This window comes from Myotis myotis, unplaced genomic scaffold (assembly GCF_014108235.1).
Source record: "Myotis myotis isolate mMyoMyo1 unplaced genomic scaffold, mMyoMyo1.p scaffold_m19_p_4, whole genome shotgun sequence".
Taxonomy (NCBI): domain Eukaryota; kingdom Metazoa; phylum Chordata; class Mammalia; order Chiroptera; family Vespertilionidae; genus Myotis; species Myotis myotis.
In genome coordinates, this window is record NW_023416346.1 from 47,967,935 (window position 1) to 47,988,371 (window position 20,437).

The 20,437-nt window shown below is 39.4% G+C and overlaps 1 protein-coding gene across 6 annotated transcripts in view; it reads left to right on the plus strand.

Moving 5' to 3' along the window:
* AMOT (angiomotin) overlaps positions 1-20,437 on the plus strand; it is a 72,087-nt gene that overhangs the window by 44,578 nt on the left and 7,072 nt on the right. For all 6 annotated transcript variants that reach the window (XM_036305344.1, XM_036305341.1, XM_036305343.1 and 3 more), the window contains 2 exons: positions 12,814-12,963; positions 13,712-13,902. In XM_036305344.1, coding sequence (XP_036161237.1) covers positions 12,814-12,963; positions 13,712-13,902 — 341 coding nt within the window. The remainder of the gene's footprint in view (positions 1-12,813; positions 12,964-13,711; positions 13,903-20,437) is intronic.

Consider the following 20,437-nt stretch of genomic DNA (forward strand, 5'->3'; position numbering starts at 1 on the left):
CCAAAGTATTTAGTGAAGAAGCCCTCAGACACTGCAAACACAGCTTTCTAACTATTATAAGTGAGATATCTTTCCTACCTTCATTCATTACCTGTTCTTCTCCCTCTCAGTAAGAATGGTTCTAGTTCCTAGAGATCTGATTTACAGGTATACTTTGCTTCCTTTCTTGGGTATTAAAATGCTTGTTGGAGCTGGATTGTGGGTTTATACTTTTTCAGTAGGTAATACCACCTAACCTATGATGTCCTTGAGCCTGAATTGATTAACTATTAAACTTCAGGTTGTATAAAATTAGGCTAATGTTCTACTTCATGAGTTGTCTACATCAGAAATACCACTAAGATGCTTTATTGTAAATGAGGAATACTTATATATTTCTGGTGTCCAAGTCTAAGGAGCTTAGCACAGCCTTTAGCCTTTTGCTATACTTCATATATACCCTTCCTCCCACTTCTTACAAGGAAATCACAGAGTAAATTACAGGATGAGGATAAGACTGTATCCTTTTAAAGAAGGGAAAACTGAGAGACCTGCTGAGAAGAAGTAGCTTGCTGGTGGTCACATGGCAAGTCTTGGTTAGAGCCAGGAATAAAACTGGAATCTCATGACTCTTCATTCCCTAGACCCTGCTGCCTTTCTCCCTGTCTGAATCATCCTTTGGTTCCACTCCCAAAAAGAAAATGTGGGCGCTTGTTCAGATTTAGTAACTTCTGCATCTTTTAATTTAAAATAATTGCTGTACCCATTGGGCCCCTCTTTTTCAGCAGACTATGAGAAGCTCATCCACACTGCTCTGAAGTTGGGGTGCACAAAAAAATCTTGCTCTGCCCCTCCAGGAAGGGTGTCCATCTAGCTGGAGATAGATGGGGACAAAGATTCTGCAAGCATCTTGGTTTGCAGTGTCTGAAGGCTCGGTGGTAACTGGTTATTAATTATGAAAGTAATATACATGTATGGGGAGCATGTTAATATGTAGTTCCCATTGGGCAGCCCTCACTGAAACAGTTGCCTGAAATATATTTCTGCTTTCAAACTTCTGAGGCTTTCCTGGTCATTTGTTCCAGAGGTTTTTAGTTGTTTTCCAGGGCCCTGCCCCCCAAATACATGGATTTACAGTTTATAATTTAAAGGAGAAGTCCTAAATATTGGACTAGGATTAAATGATGGCATCTAGTGGCCAGATATCTCAAATAAGCTAATCAATTATTGTTAATTTTTTAGTCCTAAGCTACTTATACTTTTTCATAGGGCCTAGATGTTGGGAAAATGTAAGTTGCTGTTGCTAAAGGGGGTGGAACATTTGATGGGGAGAGCAGGCTGGGAACCTTTTCCCTGACAGAATCCAGAGGTGGAGGCCATGTAATGTCTCTTAGACTCTCAAATGAGACCACCTCTAGCACACAGAGAGGCTTGAAATCACATCTCAGGGAAGATACAATGATTCTTATTTTCCTTTTTGTTTTAGCAGCCTATCTCTGATCAAACTATCAGAGCAAGATTTGCACATAGGTGGTGTTAGTCCTAGCTCCTCTATAATATGCAAAGGAAAACATCTCTTCCCTTATCCTCAAATACAGAAATTGATCATTGAAGTTTTGCTTTTCTGCTGTGACTCAACCCCCATTAGGCCTTGTTCTTCTTGGGGTAAAAGTTTTAAGTATGGAACATTAGGGAGCTATTTAAGGTGAATAGGTAGCTCTGGAACTAATCTAGTAAGGAATCCTTATTGTGATTCTTTAACAAAATTAGTAAACATATCAAAATCAAGAAGGGTATCATGAATAGAAAATGTATTCCTATCTCTGAGATGGCTCAAGTAAGGTCATGTTTGAAGACAGAGTGATATGTCAGATGCTTACCTATGTCTCATATAAACAAATAATTTGGATTTTCCTTAGAAGTTCTTCCAAAAAAAACTTAGTCTACTTAGTAAATGAGAAATAGGGAAATTTACCCAAATTAAGCCTTTTGTCTAAGAAATATTTTGTTAGACTACTAAGTACAAGGTCACTCAGGTAATAATTTTGCACTGCATCAAGATGGTCAGATCAATATATATGTTGAATCATTATATCATACACCTAAAACTAATATAATGTTACATGTCTATTATATCTCAACTAGAGGCCAGGTGCGCAAAATTTGTGCATGGGTGGGGGGGTCCCCTCAGCCCAGCTTGCACCCTCTCCAATCCGGGACCCCTTGGGGGATGTCCGATCCCCAGTATTGGGCCTAAACCAGCAGTCAGACATCCCTCTCACAATCCTGGACCGCTGGCTCTTAATCACTCACCTGCATGCCTGGTTGCCCCTAAATGCCCCCCCCACTACCCTAATTGCCCCTAACTGCCCCCCCCCCGCCAGCCTGGTCACCTCTTACTGCCCCCTATGCTGGCCTGGTTGCCCCCAACTATCCCCCTCTGCTGGCCTGGTCATCTCTAACTGTCCTCCCTGCCAGCCTGGTCATCCCCAACTGCCCCCCCCACTGGCCTAGTCATCCCTCACTGCCCCCTGCCAGCCTAATCAGCCCCAACTGCCCCCCTTTCTGGCCTGGTTGCCCCCAACTGCCCCCCTTGCTGGCTTGGTCATCCCTCATGCCCCCCTCCTCAGCTGGCCTGGTCACTCCACACAGCCTGCTGTTCAGTTGTGTGGTCGTCCCTAACTAACCCTTTGCCAGCCAGGCCACTCCACCCAGCCTGCTGTTCAGTCATTTGGTCATCCCTCACTAACCCCCCTGCTGGCCTGGTCATAAGCAGCCATCTTGTGAGGGCATGGGGGTCAATTTGCATATCACCTCTTTATTATATAGGATTTTAAAAAGATGATCAGGGGAATATCATGACTACTTTTATGTTCTGAGGACCCTTGCATGCATTTATGTCTCTCTACAAAGTCATCATTTAGATGCTTTTCCTGAAATCCATTCCACCTTTCTAATCCCATTAAGTCTCTTCCCCATGATACTCTATTCACTGTGTTCTAAGCTCTACACAGAAATGGTGCCTCGGGCTTACAGGAAACTTTCTCTCGCAATCACAGCTTCCCCTGTGCATTTCAGCACAGATTCTCTCATGGACCCTGCTCTGCTGGCATGGAAGGAGTATCTTGCCAGGAAGGGGTTAGCACTCTAGCTAAAGAGCTGATCTTTTCTTTTTGTGAGTCACTATTATCCAGGTCTTGCCACAATCTTCAGCCTTTGCAGCAGGCAGCCAGCCGAGGCAAAAGGTGCCTTTCCATCCTTGCCCTTATCTTTCAGGACACGTAGGTGCTATTAAAGTGGCAGCTCATTAAACTCTAAGTCAAAAGAACTTTGTGTTCTACAGCAACCATGGTATTCTCCCATTCATAGAGACCTTCCCCTGCCCCCACTAATTTGACCTCACTGGAGGGTTTCGACAGATGCCTGGCATATTCACTCAGAAGGCTCAAGACAGCTCAGGCTTCTGGCTGGTTGCTGTCTTATGATCCAGAGCTGAGCCACCACTTGGGTAATTGTTTTAGGGATGGTGGGAAAGAGGCACTGGCAAGATCAAAGAGGGAAGATGCTGCGGGTGGGCTGCTTACTGAGCAAAGTGCACAGGAAGAAACAGAGTGGAATATGGGAGGGCTGGCAGAAAGATCCAGTGAGTCTTGTTCTTTAACTTTAGGCGAGAATGACAGCCACAGAGATTCAGGAAAAAGGGGTCCAAATGTTAACCTTTACTGAACTGCAATGGCTGGTTATGATTCAGACATCACAGTGATAGCTCTTAGTAGCAGTGCATTTTCCAGAGCCCTTTTGACACCCCACTCAATTCACCAAACTAAATCCATATTGTTTCACTACATTTCCACCATTAACTATTTATGGCTAATATTTTCTATTATTTCCAGATCTCTTGCCACTTATTTGATTTATCTTTTTTGGTTTTAGCGATGCATAATTTCCTGCTATCATACCATTCCACACAGTACCATAACGAGTCTCCTCGTTTCTCCATATTAAAAGAGGATGTAATAGGCATAGACATTTATATGTCTAACCCAAAATACTTTTCAAACAATAAGATTTTATTGGTGTAGGTAAAACTCATACAATGATTATTATGGATTCTAAATGCAGGTGGAATATCCAAGGGTGTGGATTATGTATGCATTGAGGGTGTTGATAGGGATTCAGATAAAGTATATAACGTTCTGATGAATTTTTGAATTACATGAAGGACATTTCATCTAAGGATGAAATTTCCCATATTTATGGCAGCATATTTTCTTTGAAATAGGTCTTGCTTCACCCAATATGTTAAGAAATTATGTCCCCACCCCAAATAGAGGTGGATTGACTTCTCAGAGCTTGATTTTCTCAGTTTTTCCTGATGATTTTGGCTTTTGAAATTCCCAAATTTGAAGCCCTTTGTATCTTTCTTTTGCCTCTTTAACAGAATGAACTTCATTCCCTTGGTAGCAAGTTTCTAGAGATGGTTTCTACTCTTTAATTCTTTTAATATCCACCAGTGGACCACAGTCTTTTGGCAATGGACAGAGGCAGCTTGCTAATACCAGGGTAGTATTTCCAAATTGCTTCAGAGGGAACTCTTACTTGGAACCAGGGAATCCTGGGTAAGGCTAAATTAAATAAAATAGAAATCACTGAAAGTTCATGGAGTAGCATATAACTAGTTGTATAAAGTTCATGAAGTAGCATATGACTAGTTGTATAAATATCAGTTGTCATATTTGTGATACAATGAGTGTTTGGAGGTGTAGGCAATAGATGGGAAGATGAAAATCAGACATAATGAATGATGTTCTCTGTGCCACTGGACTTAGTTCTGTGTTATTAGTCTCAATGTCCTTTAGCCAATGGAATGTTTGTATATGTTGGTGTTCATCCAGCTAGTAATAATAGTCCACCCCCTCTACCTATCCATCTGTATATTTCTTCATGATTTATTAAGGCTTTTTTTTTTTAGAGCAGTTGTAGGTTCACAGCAAAATTAAGGGGAAAGTACAGAGATTTTCCATATTCCCACTGCTTCCCACACATGGATAGCCTCCACCATTGTCAACATTCCCCATCAGAGCAGTACATTTGTTACAATTGAATCTATTTGACACATCACAATCACCCAAAGTTCATAGTTTACATTATGGTTCATCTTGGAGTTGTACATTCTATGGGCTTGAATAAATTCAGGGGTGGGCAACAGTAGGTCTACAGTTGTTTGTATGGAAAATAACACAATATTTAACAAATAATAATACAAGAATAAACTGTTTTGCATACTCACAACTTCAAACCTACTTTTGCCCACCCCTGTTTATAATGACATATATCCATCAATATGGCATCATACATGCTATTTTCAATGCCCTAAAAATCCTCTGTGTTCTACCTGTTTATTTCTACTCCCAATACACTTTTTAATATTTTGAAAATATTTCCAAATATATTATTGTATCCCACTTTACAAATATTTCAAGTTTTATCTTCTTTAGACAAATTATGAAATTAAAGTGGACACAGATCAAACAGTTAGTGATAAATCTAGTAGAAAACCCAGATCTCTTAATTCCAAAATATCCCATCTTAACCTTTGTCCACTGATGAATAAATGGAGAAGGTTAATGATTAATCACTTCCTTGCAAATGGCTGAGGCAAATGGGTAGCTTTAGGGGACCTAGAAGTAATTTTGTACATAGCCATCCTTTAAAAATTAAATTTGAAAGACACCCATAGTTGTTGGAAGGAGGGAAAGATGCCATCACATGGTGCTCATTTGCAGGGATCATATTTTCCTGAGTCAGAAGGGGGTTAAGAGATTTGCTAAATGCTTGGGAATGGGTTCAAATTGTTTCAAAAGTGCAATGGAAAAGTATGATTGATTGAGCTCAAGAGTATTTGTTCTATTCTTCAATAGGTTGCTTTCCTGCTGTTCTTTCTCCCAGTTTTCCCCCTTTAAAAACTTATCTCATAACAAGAATTATTTGAAACTCTTATCTTGACTTGCCAAGCAAAGTAAATATATTTAACAATATGTGTTTATTGTTTGTATATTTGCAGTTAACCAAGCTATGCTATGATCATAATTGTTTTTGTACTTGATAGTTATTTAATATTAACTGGTCACCAAGAGTATAGTGAACAATGAATTAGAAATAGAAGGGCCCTACCCTTAAGTAGCTTATGGAATACTGCCCTCAAATGGGGCAGGGACTTCGTCTTGTTTCCCATTGGATCACTACTGCTCTCAGATGTAAAATAGGGCCTGGCATGTGATAAGCATTCAGTAAATATCTGTTGAATGAATGAATGAATGAATGAATGAATGAATATATACATGAATGAAATCTAATCAAATGATTGCTAATAGAGTACACATAATGGATGAGAGACTCTAGGGAAGAGTAACAGTCAGGGTCAGGTAGGATTATTCACGGAAGAACTGGAGAGTTTATTGATATGTTAAAGAAAGATGAAGAAGTGATCAGACTGAATAAAAGTTGATCACTTGCATTGTAAGCCTGGTTGAATTTTAAGGCAGTAGCAGCCTAGAATATTGATAAAGACATTTTTAAGAGCCATACTTAGACTGGACAGGAGATAATTTGACAGTAGACTGTGGGTGAATTGAAAAGCATTAAGTGGTTTGAGATATAGATGAGAGAGAAGAGCTCTTATCTAAAGAAATAAGAGAGGAGGTGTAAAAGTGCATTGGATATAGTAGGTACCTAATCAATACTGCTTGAATGGCTATGCTAGTAGTAGATTGCTTTTGTTTTTAAATAAAGCAGTTTTATAATGTACTACTTGGGGATGTCTGTTATAACAACTATATGTAGGATGGACTGATTGTGTGTGTGTGTTTGTGTGTGTGGACATGTGTGCTTGTGTGCAGATGGGAGAAGGTAACTGCAAATAAGGAGATATGTTAGGTTATTATAATTTAGCTGTGAAATAAGGACTTAAACTATATAAGCTATAAAAATATAAAGAAATAAAAAAATCTGAGAGATAATAGTTAGAATTAAGACATAGTGATAGGACATGGTAGACAAAGGAAATTGAGAGTAGCAATTCCAAAATTTTGAGACTGGAAAAATAGGATAAGTAATGATAATGACTGAACTATCCAAAGGAAAGCATTTTGGGTGAAGATGAAAGCAGTCTGGGGCTTATTAAGTGTCAGAGTGAGAAATCTTGCAGAGGTCTGTGATGAAAGAGAGCATGATAACCTTAAAAATAGGCATATAAGTAGCTGTTGAAAGTGCGGCATGAAGGAGATTTCCAGTAGTGCCGAGGTGTAGAGCAAAGTTTCGCAAGTTCAGTGTTGTTGACTTTTGGTGCCAGATAATTCTTTGGTGGTAGTGGTGGAGGAGCTGTCCTGTGCGCTGTGGGATATTTAGCAACATTACTGGCTTCTACTCATGAGGTGTCAGTAGCAACCTACCCCCAGCTGTAACTACCCAAAATGTCTCTACACATAGCTAAATGTTCCTGGGAGGGAAAATCATGCCCAGATAAGAAGCACTGGTATAGAGGCAAAAGAATAAACTACCATAGATTGGACCTTGGGGTATAGCAGAAGGTGGGGGTTGGGTTTAGAAGGGAAGGTGAGTCTAAATGATTAAGACAGAAAGCAAGAGTGATTTAAGGAATCATATTAGGAGAACATAGAATTAGGAAAAGCAAGGGAAAGGGGACTTTGACAGCTTTTTGAAAATTGGCATTTGGTAAGAAAACGTGAATGGATGGGATGATTTCCCCCATTTGCTGACTATCTGAAGGGAATTTGGTTTAAATGATGGGTTTAAATAATGGGCATCTAAGGACCCATGGGTACTCATCTCTAGACTGGAGTCCCTACCTTGGCTTTGGAAACCTTCCAAATGGACTTTTACTTCCTTGAACACTGAAAATATAGAAAAATAAATCATCTAAGATCCTATGGAGACTACACACATCTATATTCTGTTTCTGGCGTGCATGTACATGCACACAAACTAAAACAGGACTTTTGCTTTTATCTCCAAGAATGTTCCTGTAAGGAATTCTAGGATCTTATTTTGCCTAACCCTCTTACTTATTTGTCAGTGCTGAAGGTGAAAAGGGGAAGCTTAGATTCATAAAATATTTGTGAATTAAAAGATTATTAGAGAACATCTGAGAGCATCTGTCTAGCCCAGTATTGTTGTTTTAACCTCATAAGACCTAGTGCACAGGGTGTTCCTAAGAGATAAAATGATATATCCAATGGTACTGAGGGGTGAAATATCATGGGATCCTTAGGAATCTTTTTTTGTTTGTTAATCCTCACCTGGGGATTTTTTTTCTAATTGCTTTTTAGAGAGAGTGGAAGGAGAGAGGGAGGGAAGGAGGGAGGGAGGGAGGGAGGGAGAGAGAAAGAGAGAGAGAGAGAGAGAGAGAGAGAGAGAGAGAGAGAGAGAGAGAAACATCGATGTGAGAGAGAGACACATCAATCGGCTGCATCTTGCACATGCCCCAATCAGGGTGGCGATCAAACCTGCAACCCAGGTATGTGCCCTTGACTGGGAATTTAACCCGTGGAGACCCTTCGGTGCACAGGCCAACACACTAACCATGGAGAAACACCGGCCAGGGCAGCAATCTTTTTTTGAAATGAAGTTTTATGTAAAACGCTAATATATAAAAAACATATAAAAACCATATGATACAACTCACACACTAGTGGCCTCTGAAACACTCAACAATACACTAGGCCTCTGAAACACGGTTTGAAAATCACTCCAGGTGCTGGCACTTTATCTGCAAAGGACCAGAGAGTAAATATTTTCAGTTCTATGGACCATAGTTTCTTTTGCAACTACACCTGGTCAACTCTGCCATTATTGCACGAAGGTTGCTATAGCCAATGCATAAATAAGTGGGCATTTGGCTTGATTTGGCCCACTGCTGACCATTTCAGTTTGCTGACTTCTAAAAGCCCCATAATTTTTAAAAAATAAATAGGGACTCTGAGGCTGAAAACAGGTAAGCAAATTACCAATAAGAGCAGAGCCAGAACTAGTATACAAGTCTCCTGATTACCACCTTGTTCCTTTCATTTTGCTGTCAAATAGAAATTTCTGATATATATATATATATATATATATATATATATATATATCAGATTTCTGATATATATATATATATATATATACACACACATGTACACACACTATATCTGTGTGTGTGTGTGTGTGTGATGTGGTATGTGCTCTGCATAAGGGTCTTTAGTTAAACAATACCTTCAATCATAGGTAAAGTATTTATTTCTCATAAAGTGGAGGTGCTCCTAAATCATATCATTTTGAGAGAATATGGTATCCTGGCTGCTACTCATTGCTTGGTTTTAATTGTATCACCAATGAAGGGCCCTGCTCTGTAAGGATGTCTGAAGCTGTATTTCATGAAGTGTTTGAGGCCTAATTTTATATGTGCTTCTGGGCAAAATTGCCGTGTTTTAATGTATTAATTAGACATTGATGTGAAAATTAGAGCTACTGAGATGATGAGAACCATATCAAGGCTATCTGGAGTGAATGTTCAACGTTGAAAGGACTAGAGCAGTGATGGCGAACCTATGACACGTGTGTCAGAGGTGACACGCGAACTCATATTTTTGGTTGATTTTTCTTTGTTAAATGGCATTTAAATATATAAAATAAATATCAAAAATATACATCTTTGTTTTACTGTGGTTGCAAATATCAAAAAAATTCTATATGTGACACGGCACCAGAATTAGGTTAGGGTTTTTCAAAATGCTGACATGCCGAGCTCAAAAGGTTCGCCATCACTGGACTAGAGCATGCGTGACTTGGCAATAACTTTTCCTTAAAAAAAAGAAAAATAACTGAGTATTTTTTTTTGCCAAACACTCCACTAAACACTTCATATGTTATCTCCTTTGACCTTTATAAAGGTGTATGGTATTATCACCTCTATATTATTGATGAATGAGTAAAAAGGAAGCTTGGGGAGATAAAAGTAGCTTGCCTAAGGTTGCATGCCTAGTGAGTGGGAGAGCCAAGATTTGGACTTTAACAGTCTGAGGCCGGAGCTCATGACCTTTTACCATTTTACTATATGGCCTCTCTCTTTACCTAAGGAACCACGGACACTTCTGATGGCATTGGGAGGTGTAGTTGAGGGCCCAGGATGTCCTAGATACTGATATAACATTTCAGAAGCCTAGCAATGGAGATGAGTTTGTAGAAGAGAGGCAGAAGAGGGGGTTTATCATGATGAAGGTAAAAGTGAAGCATGTAACATGTGGGATAGTGGAGGGTTTAATAAACCACATAGGTCTTTGTTTCTACTTATTGAAGAGATCTAGAAAACAGAGTGTGTGACTTAGAAGATAGTTGACTTTGTTGTTTGCATTTATAGCATCCAAAAGCTGTCTTTTCCTATCCTTACTTATTTAGAGATTAAGTATTTACTACGTGCTCATATGCTTATGGGTGAACTGCACTCTTTCTTTTTAAAAAAGAGGTAGAATTATTCCAGCAACAGAGGTCCTTGTACCTTTTGGGAAATCATCCCAGTGGCAAAGAAAGCATAATGGGATTTTTCTTGGCCTGCTTTGTGGAAGTTGTCTGATCTGCATGTCTATCTTCAGCCAACTCAGAAAACTCTCTGCTTCTTTATTGTCTTTCCATTTCAGAAGGGTGGCTCAGCAATAGAAATTGCTGGGAATGCCTTTGGTAAAATATTGAGGTTTTCTTTCTCAAGAAAGACAGAGCATGGAGAAATTCACCTGTCCATGGACTGCTTATTTTTCAGTTCTCTGCATTTACATTGCTGTACTTTACCATTAATACAAGAACTGCATGCTATCTAACTTTAATTGCCTTTAAGTATAACTGCTGTAAGCCTCAGTAATTATAGTTAACATTCTCTGCATTAACATTGCATTGCTTCCCTAAGGTTTTCAGAGCAGTTCACAAATAAATGCATTCAACTTTAAGTAGCTCATGAGGATTATAGAACCCAAAAGGTGAAGTATAGAGGATATTTTCTGCTTCCCAATTATGCAAAGCTTAGCAAATAGGAAGGCAGGGCACCCATGGCTTAAAGGTCTTCATTGCCCTAGTCTACTCAGTGTTGTTATAAGTAAATAGTCATGTATCCAAGGAAAGAAAGGTTTAAGCTTATTGAGGCAAAGAGGATGATGATTTTTATTTGTTTCTTTTCTTTCTTAGGCAAAGGTCTAATGAATACACACATCTAGATTTATAGCTCACGTCATCTGGTTTATAAGGTTAGATTGAACCAGGCCTTGGAATAAAAGGAAATGTCAAGAACATATAGAAAAAAGTTTAGTCTTATTTACTGAGGCAAAACATACTACGTGTGTGGTAGGAAAATATAACATGTTTGTTTTTTTTCTACCTAGAGAAAGTTCAATTCCAATTTGTAGAAAAGGCTGTTATAAGACAGGAGAATTTCCCCACTAGCACAAGCCATTGGCATCTGACTGGAAATTTCAGATAGCAATGATTTGGACTCATTACCATTAAGGAATTACCTGGTTTCTACAATGGGATAGTCAGGTTATGCTCGCTTGGCCCCAGCTAAGTGGGTACGAGCAATGCTGGTAGAATGGGTAACTTCTTACATTGAAACTGTCTGCCTAGGTAGCTCAAGGGCTTGGGAATTTGTTGAGAAGTTAGTTTAGTTGAATTCTTGAATTTTCTTTTGACCAAGTTATTAATTTTTTCAGATTTAAATAATAATAATGAAAGTATCCCTAACCTCAGCCTCCATGAAAATGATGGACAATTTGGAAAAAATTTCTGCTTTATAGAGAGTCTATAGGTTGATTTTATTAGCAAGAAAGGCATTCTACAAGTAGTATGAAAAGCATTATCTGCTCATTTACTAACAAACTTGGAAGGATGTACTTTTCCTACTTTTTTTAGTTGTTGAGGGTATGTATACCTTCTTTAAAGAGAGTATTTCCTCATTCCTTCATTCCCATGGAGCCAGGACTTGACTTGTAAGTTGCAAGGGTACAAGAATTTAAATTTGTTAGTCCCAGCCTACTCCTACCTTTGCTTTGGGATATGGCTCATAGCCTTTCAGAGAGGAAGAGGCGTTTGACTTATTTAGTTTTATATTTGACTCATTAGTTTGAGTTTTTAGGGATCTTTAAAGGTCTCCCCTCCAAAAGTTGAGACATTACAGTCCAATATTATCAATTCAAACTCTTGAGTGATGCAGAAATTGCACGCACTCTCTGTTCCTTTAATAAAAGGTAATTTCCAGGACTGTGGGCTTCAAACAGACAATTATGAACTCCTTGTACCTTCAGCAATTGACCTGCATAAAGAGAGACAGCTTCCTTTCCATGCCAAATTAAGCTTTTTTTCCCCCTGGAGAGCCCCCGTATTTTTTTTAGCATTTCTCTATTGTAATTACCAAAGTGAGATATACCTTCCCCCAGTATTTTCCAGTTTAGAGTGAAGAAGAGCAGTGGTGAAGACATCCAAAAACAGGAATTTTAAGAGTTTGCCATCTACTATTACTTCCATCGTAGTCTGTCTGATTTTACTCATGGAAATAGATTTGGGGAAGACCTAGAGATAAGAAGGGGGGAAGGAGATTACAAAAGGGCTTCTCATTCCTGTCATTTATTGCATTCTCAGTATGATAAATGCCAGGCAGCCTGCTATTCATCATGAAGAACCTTCTCACAATGTACTCATTTTTAAAGTTGGAAGAGAGCTAAACAGGGCTGGGTTGTGGGGGAGTGCATAATTGATCTTGTTATCTTTCCTTCAACCTGTCTCAACCTGATTTTTCAGCTGAAAAAGAAGCAGGTGTATGTAGATAAGGTGGAGAAGATGCAGCAGGCCCTTGTACAGCTCCAGGCAGCATGTGAAAAGCGTGAGCAGCTGGAACACCGTCTCCGGACACGACTGGAGAGAGAACTGGAATCCCTCAGAATTCAACAGGTTGGTGAACTTAAAAGAAAAGAAGTATTCCTGACTGCTTATTTTTCCCTTGGTGTTTGACATGAAGACAAAAACAGACTCATGCTCATCTTTAGGATTTTTGCCTCACCCGATCTTACTCCAGAGTACCTCTTAATTGTAAAGGCAAAGCTTGCTTACTTAGCTTCCTATCACAGCAAAATCCTTAATGCCTATTATCTTGCACCTTTTATATTTCACATGAACCCCAGAAACAGTAGATCCAACAAGAAGTGAAGATGCTATAAAAGTAGATTTCTAATCATTTTCGAATTGGAAATGGTCTTTAGAATTATCAGACCATACCCCTCATTTTTACATGAAAGTAAATCAAGACCTAGAAAAAGTTGCATGACTTATTGAAAGCCAAACAACAAGTTAGGGGCAAGGTAAAAACCAAAGCCTAGATTTGTGATTCCAATTTTAATCATCTACCATGCAGGCAGGCAAGCATGGTGGTTTGTAAAACATTTATCCACTTTCTGAGCAGCATGACAATTGGATATGGCACGCTCCTTTCTTAATCAAGGGAGTCTCAGATTCAAGCCCAAAATAGACAATCCTGTGGCCGTAGGAGGAAATCTGAATTCCTTTTTGCTTCAGAATCAGAATCCAAACTGAAGTGGCTTGGGCAATAATTCTTTCCAAATATAGAGACTCTTCAAATGGGACTTGGCTACCACACTTCTTTTCCTACTAATCTGAGGGGTGTCGGCATCTCCCCCAACAGCGCCAGGGCAGCTCTCAGCCCACCAACGTTTCGGAATACAATGCTGCTGCACTGATGGAGCTCCTTCGTGAAAAGGAGGAAAGGATTCTGGCCCTGGAAGCTGATATGACTAAGTGGGAACAAAAGTACTTAGAGGAGAACGTGATGAGACATTTTGCTCTGGATGCTGCTGCAACTGTAGCTGCTCAGAGGTAACTCCTTGGCTGGTACAGTCACTCCTTGAAGGGCATGGGGCTGGGGGTAGGAGAACAAAAAGGTGACTAATTAATAGATTTTCCAGTGTGTTCTTTTTTCTTCTCTAATGTTCTCCACCCCTCCTACTTTCTACTTAAGTGTGTTTTCTTTCATCTGGTTATGCAGGGACTGAATGACTGTGGGGGCAGAGGATCAGGTATTTGAAAATGAAAGTTACTTATAAACTTATTGGAATCATAGTTCAGCTTTCCTCAGAAGCCAGAACAATCACAGATGGAATCAACTGAACCATTTGCACACCTACATCGCCAGAGCCACAGTGTCTTTCAGCCAGATGTGTAGGTTTCTTTGTTCAGCCCCCAAGCTGGAGTGAAAGACTCTCCAGCAAAATGCACTCCGAAACTAAATGTCACTCAGGAGTGGCTGCTGCCATTTGATACCTCTGGCTTGTCCAAGGTATGCCAAAGGCTATGCTTAACATGAATCCACCCTGCCCTTTGCGAAGGTCTATATTTGAAGGATACATTCTCTATGTCCATGAGTCTATCACATGTAAGCAGTCACGTTCTACTTGATAAAGGAACGTGGCTGGAGGATTTTAAAAATGTTTCAGCTTATTTGTTCCCCTTTTCACATTATAAACAGTAATTTTTTGATCTTTGGAGGAAACTGTTCTTATCCAGTTTGTTGGCTCTCTGCTAGTCATCCTCATCATTTGGGAAAGAACGTAACAATGACAAAACTAAATTCGTGCTCAGCTGGTGTGATTCAATGGTTGAGTATTGACCCATGAACCAAGAGGTCACTGGTTCTATTCCTTGTTGGGGCACATGCTCAGGTTTCGGGCTCAATCCCCAGTAGGGGGCAGGCAGAAAGCAGCTGATCAATGATGTTTCTCTCATCAATGTTTCTATCTCTCTATCCATCTCCCTTCCTATCTCTCTAAAAATCAATAAAAACGTATTTCAAAAACACTAAATTCAAATAATGAGATGACATGTGTTGTGGAGATACAGGCAGAGCCTTGATCTGGAGCTGGGTATTCAAGGTGGCCTATAGCATATTGCACCCAGCACAATCTCTATCCAGAAAGTCATTAAGAACCACAGTGTTGTTTTTAAGATTCTCCTAAACATGGTGAACTGGAAGAGTCTGGAAGCGCTTGCCACACTTTGAGCTGGAGTGTTTGTGTGGAGGGGCCAGTTGATACCTTTAGTTTTGAGTCTTTCTCCTGCTAAATCAGAGGGAGTTCAACGCTTAAGAGCTGGACTGGTGGTTTGTAAACCTATTTCCAATTCTCTAGGAAGACATCTTATGTTTCTCTGCCTGCCTCCTGGTGTCCTCTATAAACTTTAGCAGTGGTTCTCAACCTTCTGGCCCTTTAAATACAGTTTCTCATGTTGTGACCCAACCATAAAATTATTGTCGTTGCTACTTCATAACTGTAATGTTGCTACTGTTATGAATCATAATGTAAATATCTGATATGCAGAGTGGTCTTAGGCGACCCCTGTGAAAGGGTCGTTCAACCGCCAAAGGGGTCGCGACCCAAAGGTTGAGAACCACTGCCTTAAAGCGATTAGAATCGCCTGTGTTTGGACTTTGAATTCCTCATGGGCTTAAGCTTACTTGTTTTTGTTTTCTGAGAAGTGTGCTCAGTACATGCCAGTGTAGTGATAGAGTGCACAGACACTCCAGCTGTGCTACTCGGATGGCCGAGAACTTTGTAGATTAGAAGCAGAATTAATTCTAAGTTTAGCTACACGCTCCCAAGAAAACACCTGTGCCCAGCACTTGTTCAGAATTTATTCAGGAAACCCTAGCACTGTAAGGGAGATGCAAGGTAATTTTGTTGTCTTTGCGCATAAACTTAGAAAGATACAGCTCATGAAGGTATGCAGTGTGGGAAAATGTTAGAACGCCAGGGTTCTTGGTACTGGGAAGTTCATTGCTGAAACTGACTTCAGAATAAGACTCTAGATCAAGATGCAGGATAGTAAGGAAGTTGTCACTGAGTAGCGTTCCATGGTATGGATTTACCACAGTTGTTTATCCATTCACTTGATAATGGATATTTGGATTATTTCCAGTGTTTAGCCTTTGTGAAAAATAAAATACAGAATTTTAACATAAGACTAGACAACTATCTCTCCTCAAGTTAGAAGACATATTTAATAAGTAATAATACCTATTTCATCATCTTTGAAATCATGATATCTGGGAGGCAGCAGAGTACAGAGATTAAGGTGTCAAAAATGTAGATTAAATCCTGATTTCTTCTGCCTCTTAGTAGCTGTGTGTGATCTTGGGAAAACTATTTATACTGTGCCTCTATTTATATTCCTTCCAGCATTTTGATTCTATGAAACACCTCTTGTCGAAGTGAAAGATGTCAATGCAAGAAATCACACTGAGTATTTAATGTATAACATACTCTTCTAAGCACTTTAAAATTATTGATTATCCTCACAATAATTCTTTCAGATAAGTACTATTATCCATTATACAGATAAGGAAACTGAGGCACAGTGTAAATAGTTTGCCCAAGATCACACACAGCTTCTATGAGGCAGGAGAATCAGGATTTAAATCTACATTTTTGACACCTAGCCACTATACTCTGCTACCTCTCAGATATCATGATTTCAAAGATGATGAAATAGGGATTATTACCTGTTCAAGAGTTACTACCAGTATTTGAGGCTTATTATTTACTCACTTAGAAATATTATAAATAACCCTGGCCAGTGTGGCTCAGTTGGTTGAGCGTCATCCAGTGCCCTGAAGGGTCACTGGTACAGTTTCCGGTCAGGGCACACACCTGGGTTGTGGGTTTGATCCCCGGTTAGGGTGCATACAGGACAATTGATCAATGTTTCTCTCTTCCTCTCCCTTCCTCTTTCTCTAAAAATCAATAAAAACACATTATCAGTTGAGGACTAAAAAGTATTATAAATAATCACACTAATAGGGCCTATATTATAATTTCATACTTTTGTGTCCCTAGAGATTGATTCCTCTCTAGATGTTTAATATAGATGAGGAAAATTACCACGTAGGAATTCAATCCCAGAAGAAGCCATTTAGCAGTGCAGTTGGTGAATTATTCCTGAAGAGCAGCAAAAGGATAAAAAGATAAAACACCTGATCAACCTCTCAGAATGTGCAAGTTTCATTCTTATTTTGGGCAAAGTAAATCTGGGAAAGAAGGAAGAAAGGGAAGCAGGAGATAGAAGCTGGTCACACACATTACATATGTCTACCTTTTCCTTCATTGTAGGCCTTTCTCAGTTTCCAGCCTCAGTTTTCTTCCCATTCTACATTGTCTTAGTTATTTTGTTCTGTATTACAGCTTCAGTAACTCCGACATCTCTAAAATTAAAGTTAGAAATTTCAACAACTTGTTGGATATTGTTATATGGCTATTTGTAAAATACTTTACCTCCAATGTAATTAAAATAAAAATCCATTATATTGTGTTTTTTGGGGAAAAAAATCTCTCTTCCATTTTCTGTCTTAGAAAATGAGTGGTATGCCATCTCTTCTAGTCATTTGAATCAGAAACAACAAAGTTCTCATTCATTCTTCCCTCACCTTAACACACAGATTTAAGCATTCTCCAAGTTCTAGCAATTCTGCCTTCTATAGTCTGTTTCCATTTCCCTTGCCATTTCACTGGTTCCTGTTTTCATTATATCTTGCTGGGATTATTTCAATATAACCTTTCTGACTGGTCTGCCTGTGTCTAGTATTAATGCTCCTCTAATCCCTCCATCACATTTCAGTAAGAGAACGCTATCGTCCTAACACACAGCTGGGATCATTGCAATCCTCTCGAAAAGCTCTAATTATTTTCAGTGCCTATTGGAGTAAAGTCCAAACTCATTTCTGTAATCATTAATTATTAACTTTTTTGTTTCCCCTTACAAGTTTCCTGCAGTCAGGAACTAGTCTTACTGATATCTAGCCACTCTACAGCCTCATAGTAACTTCAAACACAGTGCTGTACTCATGGCTGAGTTTACATAATTAACAAATAAAAGGATGCTACCTATATGAAAAGATAGACTTGAAGTTTAAAAGGCAACTTGATGTTTTAATTTGGAGGTCATGAGTGGTATTCTAGAAAGCAATGTAAGTAATGTGATGGGGATAGCTTTGTTGGAGAAAGGAAGGAGAGAGAAGATGGCTGAAAAGACAATTGCCAGAAACGGATAACTTAAAAATTGGAGATGGGGCATGACAAATTCATGGATTTAGGGTTTGTTATTTGCAGGTTGTGTTTTCAAGCTCAGCATCTCTCTATGAACGTGCTTAAGAATTGTTTCACAGTATTGGGAGTTAAGAGGTCAAGGTGCTCCTTCAAACACTGTGCTTGCTTGCTTTTGCCTAAACCATGGGCTTAGTAGCCCAGCTTCTAGAAAGAAGATTGATATTGAAGGCCATCCTGGCAGCTCTGTAGGAATTCACTAAGTGCCCCACATTTTCAGGCTCCATTCCTGTGAGGAGCTCACAGTGTCCATATCAATTAGCTGGCAGGGCTCTGAGTCCCCCGAAAGGTCTTTTATGCAGTGGATGTGGCAGTAAGCCAGCAGTGGCTCCCCTAGTGACAAACCAATATGCTCAAGTTCCCAGTGTCCATAGATACCATGCACTTTTTAGAGAGGTCTGGCTCTGAAGCCTCAGCCATCACACTGGAACTCTGTACTGCAGGAAATGCCTCCAGGATTATACCAAGAACTGGAATTCTTTATAGCCATAATCTCTTTAATGTTATTCTCCTTCTACCTATACTTTTCTCTCCTAATAATAGATAACTTTGTTGAGTATTTTTACTGTGTCTGGCACTATGTTACATGCATACTTCAATTTTATCCCCTAAAGATCCCATGAGGCGGGGGGAAAAAAAGGACACATATGTAATACCCTTTGTAATACTTTAAGCAATAAAAAAAAAGATCCCATGAGCTATAGGTACAATTATTTCCATTTTGCATATGAAGAGACGGAGACCTAGAGCAGTTAACTGACTTCTTGAGCTCAGAGAGGTTGTTAGTGGCAGTGAACTTAGAAAGGCTGGGGCTTGACCCTGGTGTGATCTATAGTCAGAGCTGGTGCTCTCACCACTGTACAGTGCCACTTCTTCTTAGGTACTTGGGAGCACTGGAGCCATTCCCAGTAGGACTTCAAGCAAGTGAACTGCTCTAGAGCAAGTGTAGAATTCTGAGATACTAAAATATTTTGAATTTAGCAAATGATGAGAGCCATTGTAATCTATTCCTTCCTTGCTCTCCAATTATTTCCCTATTCAAATAAGTTGTTTCAGCCTTGTATAGAAGGTGCAAGTGTTTTGGGGGACAGTATTTTTTTGCAAAAACACACCAAAATTTACCAACTTTAATACTAACTTTCTGCCTCTTCATTCCATTGCCCCTTTGCTCCCAGCTGCACTGGTCACAATCTCTAAGCTAAGAGAACACAGCTGGAGCGAGCTGCCAGCAGAAAATATGTCTGGAGTTCTCCCACAGATCTGTGTTCTCATAGGAAATATAATGAAGCAGTGCCAGTTCATTGTTTTCCCAGCCTATTGTCTGATTTCCTTAAAGTGCAATATAATTACATCAATATTCTTCCTAATCTCTTTTCTTTCCCTCCACGTTACTCAAATAAGATCCAGTTTTCTTCGTTCCATTTCCCTTTTTCTCTACTGCTAGTTGTGAGTGAACTAAAGAAAGATGCAATGACCTCACTTATCAACAGAATAAAGGATTCCCTTGTTTTTGACTTGTGCTAATTAGACATCAGCCATGCCCACTAGACCCTCTTCTTTCTTTCCTCTCCCTCCCTCTCTCTCTCTCTCTCTCTCTCTCTCTCTCTCTCTCTCTCTCTCTCTCTCACACACACACACACACACACGTTTCTTATTAATTAGTCTTTGAGTCAATGGCCTGAGACACTTTCAGATGGAACATGATGGTCCCTCATGCAGTTGGAATTCTGGCAAGAGAACAGTCATTTAGTTGGGGAAGACTCAATGGTTTGGAACCAGAACCTTTCAGATGCAGGTTAGATAGGACTCACGTGGCACTGACTCAAAGACCCTGCTTCTCACTCAGCTCACATGCCTACCTGTTGACATGTCTATAGTTTGTTTCTAGCACTCAGGTGTAGTTAATGCTGTTCATCTGTCACATTAAAAATCTAACTTTTTTCATTTTATGACTGTCATGAGAATAAAATGGAAATATAAAATATCTTATATGCAATATAAATAATATAAAGTGGAAATATAAATATCCACCTATTGCCTGGCCAAAATGTGAAAACCAGAATGTTTTGGAAGGATATCCACTTAGTTTTGAAGGCAAACCCGTGCACACTTCTCATAGAATCTCTCACTGACTTTTGCAGCTACTTCCAGGCCAGTCACCTCTTCTAGTTCTGAAAGTTGGAGTTTCTTATCTTGAAAGCTCTTATCAGTTAGCCACCCAGAAAATAATCTTGCCTAATAAGTTTAGTTTCAATTTAGGG